Raw genomic sequence first — 14,001 nt, 5'->3', positions numbered from 1 at the left:
TGCTGGAAATTAACAAGCAGCCTCTGAGATAACCTAAACTTGAAAGGACACAGCACTGATGATATGTAGAGGTGAATCAGGACTGATAATCACTCATAATTTAGAAAAGATGATCACTCTAGGCAGTCACAGACTGGGGTTTTCTAGTTCTTTTTTGAGGGGACAGCTGTAGCAGCCCCCCCTCAGTTCCCAACTGAGCAGCAGTGTCAGGCTGAACATGCAGATGGAGCATCTGGAAGTAAGTGGAGAGTTTCCTTTTAACGCTAGAAAGCAAAGGAAAAAATACACCAGGAGAAATAACAAGGAAGGGGAATTTCTGCAAGGACTGCAGCCAAATTTGTGCAAGATCCCCTTAGTCCATCGTGCACAAACATGCCATGGTCATTAGACCTCACCAAAAGTCTTATTTGGCACTCAGAACCATCCTTGTAGATCACGGTGTATGGAAAAAAATAAATCCAGACAGCCACCAGAAGGCTGGCACTTACAGAATAGCTGCCTTGGTATGTACACCTCAGAGGGCTGGGGCACCTTTCAAGGAAGGAAGCAAGAACTTCATTTTTGCTATTCTGTTCCATGAGAACACAGTATCTCTCATGTTTGTAAGGTGGGAAGCTGGGATAAACCTTCAGACCTGGTCCTCATTAGAGTGTAATATGCTTCCAGTGCCAGAAAGTTATTTTAATGACCAAAGGTGAGATTTCCAGAAGAGCCTAGGTGAGCCCAAATCCCATTGCAACAGAGTAGGATTAATATCTCTTTCCCAGAAGTACAGTTTTGAAAACCCAGTCCCTGTTTCATTGTCAGTGGAAATACCAGACCAAACAGAGGTTTTGCAAAGTATTTCCTCCTTGAGGAAGAGAAAATTGGAAGCCTTGACAGAGTAGCCTTGCTGGCTGTTGTGTAGAGCCGCAGAGTTAAATTTACTCCAGAGTTAAATCTGCTGCAACGATTGCTGCTTCATCTGTGCAAACACTCAGGTTACTGGATCTAATAAACATTTCTTCACTCTGGTGTGCTATAAAGTAAGTGGGTTCAGATGTCGGCTGGCTAAAAGCTGTGGAGAAAAGCCATTGCTTTTGGACTAGATGGAGTTTGCTTGTGTCTTCTCAAATCAGCATCTCCTTTGAGATTAACACCCTCGCTGTTTGGCTCCAAGGTTTATTTGCAGGGGTAGCTTTGGAGCGTAGTGTTCTGGAAAGCAAATGCATTGTGGGTCAAAGAGAGCTGCAGCTGGGTGTGTAACTTAGACCTGTGAAAAATGTCCAGCTTGACATAATTTCAGTCCTCGGGGCTGGAGTTCACGAGGTTACGGCAATGAACTGCCACCTGTAACTGCAACTCTTAAGTTATCTTTGTAAATCACAAGGTGTTGCTTTGAGGGTGAAAAAGAACTGTAAAGGTATCTGCATCTCCATCTATTTAGCTCATTGCTGCACTGAATGATAGATAAAGTCTGATGGTCCTATCTCTTGTGTGAGTGAATAACTCCAAGCAGGTGAGATCACACTTCCTTTGTGATATGCAGCAGTACATAAGTGAGCTCACTGCCAAGTAATATCCAATATAAAATACATCAGTGTCATTCCAGCTAACTCTTTATTTATTATTGCATTGTATGATACAGTTACTGTCAAGTTTTCAATCTGCTAATAATGCATCGAACTGAGCTGCTAACACCTCATTCTTTCTTCTATTCCCTGCTTTCCTGTCTTCTGTCAGAAATAAAGATTTCAGACATAGGTAAGCCAACCAGTGGAGAATTCTTATGCTGCTCCCTGTCTTGTTGCATGTTGTTACACAGTGAGCCACAAGTGCCATTTCCAGATGATTCAATAGCAAATGAAACTGGCGTGATTAAAACTGGCGTAGGCAATCAGTCATCAGAACTGGAAGCCATTAATCACCATGTGAGCCATGCAAGCTTCTGCATGAGCTGTTATAGCTGGAGACAGGGCAAGTACAGGCATGAGAAGCAAGGTAACAGGAGGAGGGGGGGGAAGAAAAATGGGTGGAAATTAACGAAGGAAGTAAAATGAGAACAGCATCAGGATACAGATCACAGAAACAGCTAGGAAGGAAAAATAATTCTCATACAGTGAAAAGCCTTCATTTGAGTTTGGGGGGTTTAACAGGCATAATGAAGATCCCAATGTGCCCCAGCATCACCCACCCAGGGAAGTTAGTTTTTGTAACATTTTCCAGTCTGAGCTTTCATAGAGAGCTTTGACACGTGAAAGTCTGTCAGGCTGAAATAGGAGGTAGTGCAACTCAGAACCTTATCCAGGAAATGCAATAAAAGAGTAAAGACAAGAAAACAAGATTAAAGAGAGACTCCTAAATTGGAGCTTTGTCACTAAGAATATTTGTCACTTGGGTTCACTGGAGTTTCAGTGGGTTTGATCCAATCAGTTGCATTCCAGGAGATGTCAACTTCCTGTCACTGCCTGTGTTTGCAAGGACTTCTCTGACTCTGACAAGTTTCCTATCCTTCTCCCTGGTTGCTTTTCTAAAGCAGAAGCTTAGACTGTGTGGAGTTGGGATTTTTGTGTATGTGTGTTTAGCTTTCTTTTGCATTTGGGATTGGGAATTTTTCTTGCTACATGCTTTTCATTTACTATTTTTTTTACTTCATAGAGGCTATGCTAAACCAGAAATGTTCTTTCATCTGCATGCCTGAAAATGAAATGGAGTAGAAACTGATTTTTTATCCTATTGCCAGAACAATAACGAAGGGCAGAGCTTCACAGTATAGTGGACTGGCCCAAAGCATCTATTAGCAGGGCTGGGAGGTTGGTACCAAAGACCTTTTCACTGATTGTCCTCATCAGGCTGAGTTCCAGGCCCCCAACTACTCTTTCACATCATTTGAAGGCTACAGAAGAATTCATTTCTCTTTGGAACAGCCAGGTTGTATCCCTAATGCCCAAGAAATACACAGCCACTAAAGTGCATCTGCTTTGACAGTGAAGGGCAAAAGCTGGATACCTGTTATGAGAAGAGGTTTTGTGTATGAAAGCAGTAACTGAAGGAAGATCTACGGACTGGCCCCAAACGCTGCAGATTGGCAAGCAAAGTTGGTAGGGCTTTAGCCTTTAGGCAGTTCCTAAAACCTAAAAAATTAAGTGAAAGAAATCCAAGACATGCCTGCTTCAGTGTAGCCCAAAGGGGATCAGGGAGGGAGGAGGCAGGTGAGGAGGTCCAGATCAAATATTCCTGTCTGTGACTGCATTGAAGGAGTCACCCATCTGTTAGTGCCTGTTCTGTGACATTTGCTTTAATTTGCTTTAATACTTCTTGCTAGGAGAGGTCTCTTTGCTCCTGACCCTCGGAAATGTGTGGGTGTAGTCTCAGCTAAAGCTCCAGTGCTTTGAACTCCAGAAAGTCCTAAGCTTGACAGCAGCGACCAGCAGTGGTGCAAAGGGTGGGATCCACAGGGCTGAATCTTAGTGGTTTGGAAAATCTGTATGCTAAAGCTGCCTCAGTTAATTAAATTAATTTAAATTCTTTTCTTGTTTCCATTCATACTGTAGAGAAAAGTCTACAATTAGTGACAAAGAGAGGTGTCTCAGCAAACAGCCCTAGGATCAGATAAAAAGTCCCTTGCAGTCTCTGGCTTGGCTTATGGCATTGCTATAAAGTTTTATTGTCTAGCGTGTCACACTAGAAGAGCTTTGGGCATCACACACAAACTGCAAACACTAAAAGACCAAGTGTAAATTCAGCTCCCTGCACTGTGTGGCCTCCTTAGGTATTAATCTATTGAATGTCACCCAGGGAAAACAGACCAGTATCTCACACAAGCTACAATTAAATCCTCTGGTTCTGAGCTGCAGGGTGCTTAGCATGGAGCCATGGAAACACAGCCTCACTGAACAAAATACTTCTGGCTGCAGGAATTTGGTAGTTCTTTAGTCACCAGCAAATGTACATGGCCAGCAAGGCTCAGAGGGGAAGTGGGTAGCTGGCACAGAAGAGGTGATTTTGTGTCCTTAAACAGAGACATCAGATCCAAAGAAGCCCCAGGGGCTTATCCAGGTCAATAATTGTGGGTAACTAATTTTGTTGGTGTGACTGCTCCTGTCTGTTGACCACAGTGAGAACCAGAGCTGTACAGTTACCAGTAACAGAAGTTATCCTTTGAGGAGGTGATAGATGCCCTTGCATTTGAGAAACTAAGATACAGTTCACCTTGTAAGATAAATGTTGAAAATAATCAGACAAGTCCTACCCCAAAAGCTGGTATTTCTCTCCACTGCTTGTAAAGGGAATTAAGGCAACCAGCTCTGATGTGAGCATCCACTTCGTAACCATCTAAAGCTTGGTGATATTAATCCTTTGGCATTTTACAGAAACCAATAGAAAGGTGCAGTCTGCTGTGCTGATGTTTTGTAGGGAACCTGTTGAAAAAAGGGACCATTTCCCTTTTCTCATCACTATTCCTTAGAGACTGGCTTCCCACTCTGGAGCAGGAGGTTCCTTCCTAGGGCTCCTCCAAAACATGGGGTCTGTGCCCAAAGGGAGAATACCAGCCTTTGTTCAAAGCTGTGCATATATCATAGTACAACTGAAGCAATCCACAATCCAAGCCTCATGCCTCTGCCAGCTCACCCAACATTGTTTCTTCCTGTTTCTTCCCCATGCGTGTGTGTAAGGAATCACATAAAACACAAACACCTTAAAATAGAGTCTGAATCTCTTAACATACCTGCAGAGCTGCCTAAATGGTACTGGCAGTATCCTGTCCAAACAATGAGAATGATAAAAGGGAGAAGGCAGATGTATGGATGAGACTATACACAACCCCAAACAAGTGGGATCGCTGTGGACTTGGAAGATTTCCCTGTGCTTTCCCAGCACATCACTGTGTCACAAGTATACAGGGAAACAGTGTCACCTCCATTTCACTTTGGCTTGCAGAACCATGAAACTGTTCTCATTCCCAGTGACTACACCATCATGCCCTCTAATACCTATCAGAGTGTCAGTTCTTGGCTAGTGTCCAGCCCATCCCATCACTGCAACTTCACTGTTGTTGCTTCAGGGGATTTAAAATATCAATGCATTGCTCAGGTTTTCTTCTAAAAATCTGTAATAGCTCAAGGAATGCTCCGAATGGAAATCAGTTCTTCCTCCACAGTCATTTTCTAGTGGCAGTGCCAATATGGGGGATAAATGTTCTAAGGCTACACATAGTATAACCAATCAAGTCTTTTGAATAGTAGAAAGTCTTGTCTTTTGTTTTGGACTGTTACCTAGCTGAGAAATATGAGAGGATGAAAGGGGAAAAAAAGTCTTCTCTGCTTCACCCCAGGCATATTTATTTCAGTTGCTGTTCAGCCCAGTCCAATTTACCACTTGGATTTGCCTATTGATTGTGACTTTAAATAAAAAGTGAATCCCCAGTGTTCCTGGCTCCACTGCTCATGCACTACCACAGATAAAGGGAAGCAGTTTGGGAGATTCTACATGACCAACATATGTTTATTTAAGCATCTTTCACCCTGTAGGATCTCAAAGTGACAAAAAGAAACCAACAAAAAAACCAAAACAAGTCCAGTGTATGATACTGTGCAATTCATGCTAGAGGCAGACCATGATACTATCTCTCTGCAGTGCTGAAAACAGTTGGCAGAAGCCAGGGGGATAAATTCCAGCTTGACCATTTTTAACAGATTGTCTCAGTGTCTATTCTGTACAAGAGCTGGGAATAGAAAATTGTTTTTAAGAGCTCTCTTTTTACAGAAGATAGTAATCAATAATAAAATCCACCAGAGTGAGGCTGTGCAATCCAGAAAATAAATCACAACAATAGTGCTGGGAGAGGGGAGTGGGAATTTCTCCCTGTCCCCATTTTTCTCCATATCTGGGTAAGTCATTTGACTTTGCCCATCTGCACACAGCCTGCCCTAAAACTCAAGGAAAGTTATCTGTGCTTGCCAGTCAAACATGGTAAAGGATTGCAAAGTGCCATTAAAACTGTCCTCCTCTTGTCCACCTCCCATGCAAAATAGAGATTATGAACAGCTCAAAAGCTTACTGACATTCAGCCAGGCTTTGTTAGGACAGTCAGCAGAAAATGCAAGGCCCTGATCAAAATGGATGATGGATTCCCACAGGGAACTTCTTCCACCAGGGTTGAAGCCACTTGCTTAGTGTGAGTGGCATGCAGGTAAATGAAATAATACCCTCCCAGCCTGCTGTCATTGGGAAGGAATACAGATGGAGACTGAACTGTCAGGCTGGAGCTGTCTTGAAGGTCAGAGCATTTTATTTAGCAAGAATCAGTGTCATTTTTGGAGATGAAATCTGTTCAGACTTTAATAGGATAAATCACAAGGGATATTCCAGAATAAATCAGAAAGGTGCTTTTCCCCCACCCCCATAGTATTAAATAATTTGAATGAAGAATCAGCTTACTGCTTTTTAAAGAAGAGAATAACTTAGTAATTTTTATGTGTCTAAAGAGGGGGTAATTTTCCTAACATAAAGGTTGAGAGGAATTCTTTATGTGTGGAATAGAATCAACTGTGATCAACACTATCTAGTCAACTTCTCCTGGAACAATTCCATTAAGTGCAAAATTGTGAACTGTGGCCTGGATTTTTATTATGAAATATTCGGACTTGATGAGTTTGGACAGCTTGAAGGTATTCTGGAGAAAAGTAGATACTTTTCAAACTTCTTCTAATTACTACTTAGGCTTTCATAGAAGGAAAATAAATGTTCAGGACAGATGTTAAAAGTCTAACCTGTTGGTTTCAGGCTTAGAAGAGATGCAGCTCAATACATGCTGGTAGTCAACAATTTTAATACAATTTTAATAAAAGATATTAATAACTTCAGCATCTATGTTAAAATACATGTAAAGTCCTTTCAAGACAATTGTTTAAATTTTATCTAAACCCATCTGGTTGATTTTTCTGACCAGTCCTATTGGATGCTTTCCATAAAGTGGATTCTAGTTTATTAATTTCTTCAGTCTTGGGTTAATTTGATGTTGCAGTCATAGAGCTAAAAATACTATCATTCTGTCTGCTCTTCCCATTTTCTCAGCCACCCTTTCTTGTGTCCAAGGAAACAGTAAGCAGAGGGTGTTCAACAGGGAACTGATGTTCAGGTTCCTCAGCCTAATACCAGTTCATGCTTTACTTGGGGCAAAATGTGCCACTCAGGGAATTATTTTGTTTCTCTCATCATTGAGGTCTAGCTGAATTCAGTGGCAGGATTCCCTTAATCTCCCTGAGGGCAGGACAGAACTTTAGAGTCTTTGCTGGAGTCAGCAAGAGCACCAGATGAGCTTTGATGCAGTGATCTTGCAGGGTGTATCTTCTAGTGCTTTATACAAGGAGTCTCCTTTTGGAGTTTCTATTAGTCTTTGTTGGGAGGCCAGATTTTTTTCATTATTATTTGTTTTATTTCCCTACTGTCTCGTGTTTTCCCTTCAGTTCCTGGCACTGCACGATCACCAGTTTCAGGACTATAACAAGTAAATTAAGTAAACACAGGCACTGGGACTCAACCTGTAGTAGTTCCTGGCATGGTTTGGGCTCAGACCAGAGAGCCCTTTCCTTCGGTTGCTTCCCTCCATGCCAGAGAGCACCCCAGGCACAGCAATTGCTAATTGATGCAGCTTGGGATCCTGTGCTGTAACACACTGTGTACTAACCTTGTCCAAAACAGCACTCCTTCACTTTCCCAGTCTTTCTGCCCCGTGCATTTTTATTCTCTAAAGTATTTACATTGCCTGTTGACTTAAGGAAACACATCATCCAAAAAATTAATTCTGTCATACCCTTGTTTTTCAGCCACAGCCCAGCTCATAAGTATTACTTGACCACAGATCCGATCACCGGCTCCATCTACCTCTCGGACACCAACAGCCGACGTATCTATAAAATCAAGTCAACCACATCAGTGAAGGACATTGTGAAGAACTCGGAGGTCTTGGCTGGAACTGGGGATCAGTGCCTCCCGTTCGATGATACCCGCTGCGGAGATGGAGGCAAAGGCACTGATGCCACCCTTACAAATCCCAGGGGTGAGACTGTTTCTTCTCCATTGGCGTTTTTAAAGGGGGCTTTTTGAAAGCAGCTTGTTTAGTCACACTGGAGATTGCTCTCCTCTCCAATTCTGAAACACATTCTAAGGGCTTGCTCCTGGAAATAAGTGAATATGTCTCTCCCTCAAGTAGTTGTGTCATGGTTCTTCATATTCACGTGGCTGGGAGGAATGCCATGCCGGAGGGGTTCAGTGATGGGTGTGTGTCCAGAGGGCAATGGAATAAAGCCACCCATCACTTTTATACCCACAGAGCCACTACTCCTTACCAAGAGTGCTTGGTCCCTCCCAACCTGGGCAGGATTAACTAACATTCATTTCACTGAGGCTTTCTTGGCATTAAATAAAAGCCCTATAAGCGTTGCTGTATGCATATATATATGTATATACATGTATATATATAATGGTAGCAAAATAGCACACAGCTCAAAGATACACAAATGGTGCTTTAGACATTGACATTATATATCACAGCATCCAGCTTAAGTCCTGTAGGGGATGGATGCTAACTTTGATATGGGAGTGGTCTAATTCAGCTTAATTTTACCTGCTTCCAACATACTGAAATGTGATAAAAGCATAGTTGAATCAGAATAAAAGCATCACACAGCCTTCAAGGCTGTGAACTAAATTGTTCAAAACAGGTTTAGCCAAACATATGCAGTCCTGTGTGTAGCCAAGACTTCAGTCTGGCAATCTCAAGGTAACAAGCTCTGCAGATGGAGGATGTCGCTCCTCCCAGCTGTCCACAGCTCCTCAGAAAAAAAACCAAAATGCACAGGAGGATAGAGATGACGTGGGGGAAATAGAGGGATAAAGATGAGATGGAAGGTGCTGTTTGTACACAGATTTTCAACTGTGTTTGTGAAGAGGGCTGAGAAAAACACCCAGACAGGAATGGTTTTTTGAGATGTGGCATTTTTGCCTGTTACATATCATCGTCTGCACATCTGTTCGGAGTGCAAGGAGTTACTTATAGTTCTTGACTTTGACATCAGTGTGCTGCAGGTTTTCTTTCTCATTGCATCGGGGAGTGGTAGCTCTTTCCTCACCACAACAATGGCCAAGCCTATCCCAACCTCTTTGTAAAGCAGCCCCTCAGCAAAACCTGAGGGTCCTTTAGCAAGTGCTCCTGCTCATGACAGCGGGTTCCGAGTAGATGACGTTCAAAGGCCTCTTCCAACCCAAACATTTCTGTGATTTTATGGAAAGTTATTTCACTAAGAGCAGGTAAGATTCCCAAAGAAGTTGTGGCTGCCCCATCCCTGGAAGTTTTCAAGGACAGGTTGGATGGGGCTTTGATCTACCTGGTCTAGTGGAAGGAGTCCCAGCCCCTGGCAAGGGTTTGTAACTAAACTATCTTTAAGATCTCCTCCAACCCAAACCCTTCAATGATTCTATGATTCTCAGGAAGTTATTTTTCATTACATAGAGGTGACATTGTTGTCACTGAATACAGGAGACCCAAAAAGATTTAATGAGCTTTTGTGTCAGGTCCGGCTGTGAATTTTTTATTTTTTTTTGGCCAAAAGGTATCGATACCCAGACTTCCACTTTTGTAATATTCAAAGAGTCCAGCATAGTTTCCAGGCACTCCAGAATCCCATGAGTTAACCATTTTATTGAGCTAAATTATTGCCAGAAGCACAGATATAAGTAAACAAACAGCTACTGGTGGTCAGTTTGCAGTGTAGAATTTGTCTCACTGAAATGAGAAGACTGACTGAAAAGAAAGTTAAGTGACTTGGGCAGAGAGATTCAGGCAGTCTAGCAGATCAATCACAATATCAGGGAATCCAGAAATCTGTAATCCAATTTTCTGCACCTCTTTGAAGTTCAATCAGTGCAAAAAAAAAATACCCCACCGCTTTTGTTGGTCCTCTGTTCTCCCTTGTACAGGGTAAGAGGGATATTATTCATTTCCATCCATGGCTGAATGTTACAAGGTTTAGATGACTTATGTTTCTGCTTTGCTATAGCAAACAGCTCTGGAGTTCAAAGTTTTCAGCACTGAAATCCTTCTTGTTGGCAACTGAAGCTCTCAGGAGGCCATTCTTCCACCTCAATCATATAACAGCAAAATTCATGCATTCATTCCTCATAGGTCCAAAATTTCACAAAACAAGTAAATTGAGAGCGAAAGAGGAAATGACATGAAGGAAAATGACAACAAGAAAGTAATAATGCAGAAAGCCCACACTGCCAATAGAAAGTTCCTAAACAGTGTTCCCTGATCTGATTCTAACCTGACTTTGCAAATTCTGCTGAGGCAACCACTGTGGCAGGTGTGACTCACTCCCCAGTCCCCTCAATAAATGATGAACAATGAAAACCCATGCTGACAATGTAATGTCACCATTGTTTATACCTTCACAGTGGTTCATCCTAGCAGAAAAATCCAGCAAATGCTCTTCCCTCATGTATTTCATAAGAGTTCAAAATAAAATTGATTTATTGTGTAAGTAACCAGTAGATCTCAAGTGACCCTCTGCCTCTGTGTCTTGGCAGGCAAACAAACACTCATAAGTGAATGGTCAGAGGAAATTAGAAAACTATTCTGTACTATAGAGATATCAGCTGGCCAGGGAAGGACTTGGAAAGTCAGTTTTTCAAGAATTGTTGCTCTTCACAGGATTCTACTTTTTAAGCCTAAAGCTATTTTTTTTTCGCTCTGAACATAATTGCTTCATGCCAAGTAGGATTTCTGTATTTTAAGGACATCTTTGCACTTTTTCAAAAACCATAAGGAATAAAAATCGTGTCTTTCATGATGTTTTAATTAGCTGATATTTACAGCTTGCTGGAAATTACTGAGGGATACCTTCCTGACAGATGAAAATCAGCAATTCATTAAGACTAGAGAAATAGTCATGAACTGTCAACATATGCCTTTGCATATACCTTTAGCCTCTTGGACCAGTCAAGCACCTGATCTAAGCAGGTTTTTTTGGGTCTCTTCTCAGTGGAAAGAAACCCTAAAGTTGGTTCATTCTGTGACAATTCACATGTTCAAGGTGGGATGAACCATGTCCTGGGGGTGCTGGTCTTCTGGATCTGATAGCCTGATGAATGAGGCCCCCACTGCAGCAAACACTCTTCAGAATGGTTCTACACATACTGGGCAGCAGATTTTCTCCATTGTTTTGATCACTTCCTGCAGTTCTCACCTCAGCTCCCTTGAGTTCAGAGAGGATAATTTCATAGAATTATAGAGTGCTTTGGGTTGGAAGGGACCTTCACAGACCTTCCAGTCCCAGCCCCACTGCCATGGACAGGGACACCGTTCACTAAATCAGGTTGCTAAGACCCCCATCCAGCCTGGCCTTGAACACTTACAGGGATGGAGCATCCACAGCCTGTGCCAGTGGCCCACCACCCTCACAGGAAAGATTTCTTTCTAATACATAATCTAAATCCACCCTGTTTTAGTTCAGAACCATTATCCCATGTCCTGTCAGTACATTTCTCTGAAGTACTTTCTGAACAGAGGTTCTTGTCTCACTCCAGTGAAGGAAGAACTCATTTTAGACCATCAGCTTAGAAAAGACATTGGGAGGGCTAAAACCTCCAGGAATTTCATGCTTTACCTATCTTTGGCTTGTTTAATATAAGTAGGCTACAGAAACACAGGACAGATAGATCCACAGATAAAATAGAGGTGGCAGTGGTTTGGTCAGGGTATTTATCATAGCTATTAGGAACCAGTCTGATCCGTCCAATTCATTTGCCACAGAGCACAGCAAAGCTTTCAGATGCTAATGAATTTCAATATATCCTTGCAAATTAAAGTGTTACCACTTCCTAATTATCATCTGCTAATAATGATCCTCTTCTACAAGCAATCTAAAGAAAAATTAAAACTCCAGCTTGTCAGAGCATTTCTTTTCATCTGAGTACTCACCATTGGTTCTTCTCAGGAAAATGTTGTGGCAGAGAAATTACTGAGGAGCCTGCAATTAAGAGAGATTGCAGTGACAAGTCTGACACAATAGGAAGAAGGTTTCAGAAGGCTCATGGGGAGGGAGGGGGCATCTCATTCATTTAGCACTGTAACACCAATGTGAAATGAAGTAATTAATTTGGGGACAGATTGGTTCTTTCACTCTGCCCTGCTGAATGTGTAAACAAAATCTCAGTTGTTCACTAAGTGTTGAAGAGTTCGACAGAATTAATTGAGGAAACCAACCCTCCACAAGCTGTTAACATTTTTATGGTCAGATAATAATAGGACCATTTCAGGGAAGACCAGAGGCTGACTGAACAAAATTTCTTGTCCCTTACTCTGGCTAGAAAAGACACTTAGGGAAAGGGGCAATGTGGTCTTCCTGTGCTAACACTCCATATGCTAGTCATCAGCATTTAGGGGACTTTCTGAAGAAGTTGCACCAGACCTGTGCTTATATACCAGCATCAATTGGCTTAGAAACCTTCCTCAACACCTAGTTTTGTTCTTCCAGGCACCCTATGCTAGTAATTTCCACAATTTCTTCAGCCAGGTCATGAAAAAGAATGGTCCTTTTGAGGCCAAACCACCATTTTCTTTTTTCTGTGTCTTTGCTAATTCTTTGCTGTCTTGTAGTTCCCTTTTTGACCACTGCATAGCACAAAACTGATCTTAGCAGAAAACTTTTCACGAGAATTCCAGAATTTTTTTCCTGTGTGCTCTTTTTCAGATTGCCAGTGTATATGGGTAGTTAGGCCTTCTCATTCCCCTGTGAATTCCTCCGTACTTACTGACATTGATTTTTATCTGCCATTTTATTACTCAGTCATTCAGCATACAGTCAGACAAGAAAGGTCCAAATTTGGATTTCTTTTAAGCACCTTGTTTTTCAGTTAAAAGAGGTTTTTCCCCTTTTTCTTTTCCTAACTAGAGCTATGTACACCATGTGATCACTTTTAGTGGTTTGTCTTCTACAAGAAACTCAACGTGTCCCGGTAGCTATTTGCAGCATAGCGTTGTGCTGTCACCTCTTCATGATACAAGGTCTTGACATTTCAAGCAAATGTCACCACGTCACAGCTTTCTATCAGCACAGCTCACTGGTGTGATGCACATGGTGCTACAAACCCTTATTCTGTAAGAGATCTCTGCTTACACAAGGGGAGCCAGCACGATTTCATAGCGTATGTATTTCATATCTCAAAACTTTAGGTTTGGATCTTCAACACTACCTGGGTAGTGGCAGCATCTGTTTCCTCTCAGTAACTGTGAGGCTGAACTTTGAGCTATATGCTGAAAGGCTGTAATTCCCTTATGTTCCTATGGAAACATGAGAGGAGCCTTCTGCCAAAGCAAGCCAAGGCCTTGAGCTTCACACACGTAACATGTGAACTACCCATTTCTGTGCCTGTTTGCAGGAGCCAGCTCCCAGCACTGGAACTGTGCCTATATCAGAAAGGAAACAGAAAGGTCCAACCTAACCTCTATAATCTGCTGCAAAGCATCCATGAGATGCTTCTTTCCCTTTTCACAGGGCTCTTCTCCATAGTAAGTTTTGATTCTAAGACAGTCAGCAAAATCAGGAAGGAATTGAAGCTGTTACCACGTAAGGATTTTGTGCAAGTGGGAATTTGAGGCTTTGACAGACTGCAAACTCTGCTGCCCTACAGAACATCTCAGGAAATTTGAGGCAGTTGAGGTTGCTTAGCCTCCATAAAAGAGGGATAAGCAGAGAAGTGCTCAGTGATAAGAACACGCACATACCATTGCCCTCGAACAGGTAACTTTGCTATCCCACTTCAACTTACTCGAGTGTGTGAGCTCTTTGTCTAAGCTGGGATGCAAAATAAAGTTGTTCCCTGTCAGCTAATCGGAGCTGGCTCGAGGGCCAAAGTGTATCCAGGTTATTATTACTATAACTGGATAATCAGACCAGCCATCAAACCCCAGCACTGCACACAGTGAGCCACTGCCAGCAGACACTGCTGCTAAGTCCA

General features: G+C 42.2%; 1 protein-coding gene across 8 annotated transcripts in view; it reads left to right on the top strand.

The window, feature by feature from the left end:
• The window catches only part of TENM4 (teneurin transmembrane protein 4), a 1,535,416-nt gene that overhangs the window by 1,468,657 nt on the left and 52,758 nt on the right, over positions 1-14,001 (top strand). For 7 of the 8 annotated variants that reach the window (XM_088159253.1, XM_088159247.1, XM_088159248.1 and 4 more), the window contains 2 exons: positions 1,723-1,743; positions 7,809-8,041. In XM_088159253.1, coding sequence (XP_088015379.1) covers positions 1,723-1,743; positions 7,809-8,041 — 254 coding nt within the window. The remainder of the gene's footprint in view (positions 1-1,722; positions 1,744-7,808; positions 8,042-14,001) is intronic. The other variant, XM_088159254.1, reaches the window with a different exon arrangement.

The sequence above is a fragment of the Sturnus vulgaris genome, chromosome 2 (assembly GCF_052056855.1).
Source record: "Sturnus vulgaris isolate bStuVul1 chromosome 2, bStuVul1.hap1, whole genome shotgun sequence".
NCBI classification, from domain to species: Eukaryota; Metazoa; Chordata; class Aves; order Passeriformes; family Sturnidae; genus Sturnus; species Sturnus vulgaris.
The sequence above is the reverse complement of the archived record's forward strand: the minus strand, read 5'-3'. Positions and strand labels throughout refer to the sequence as shown.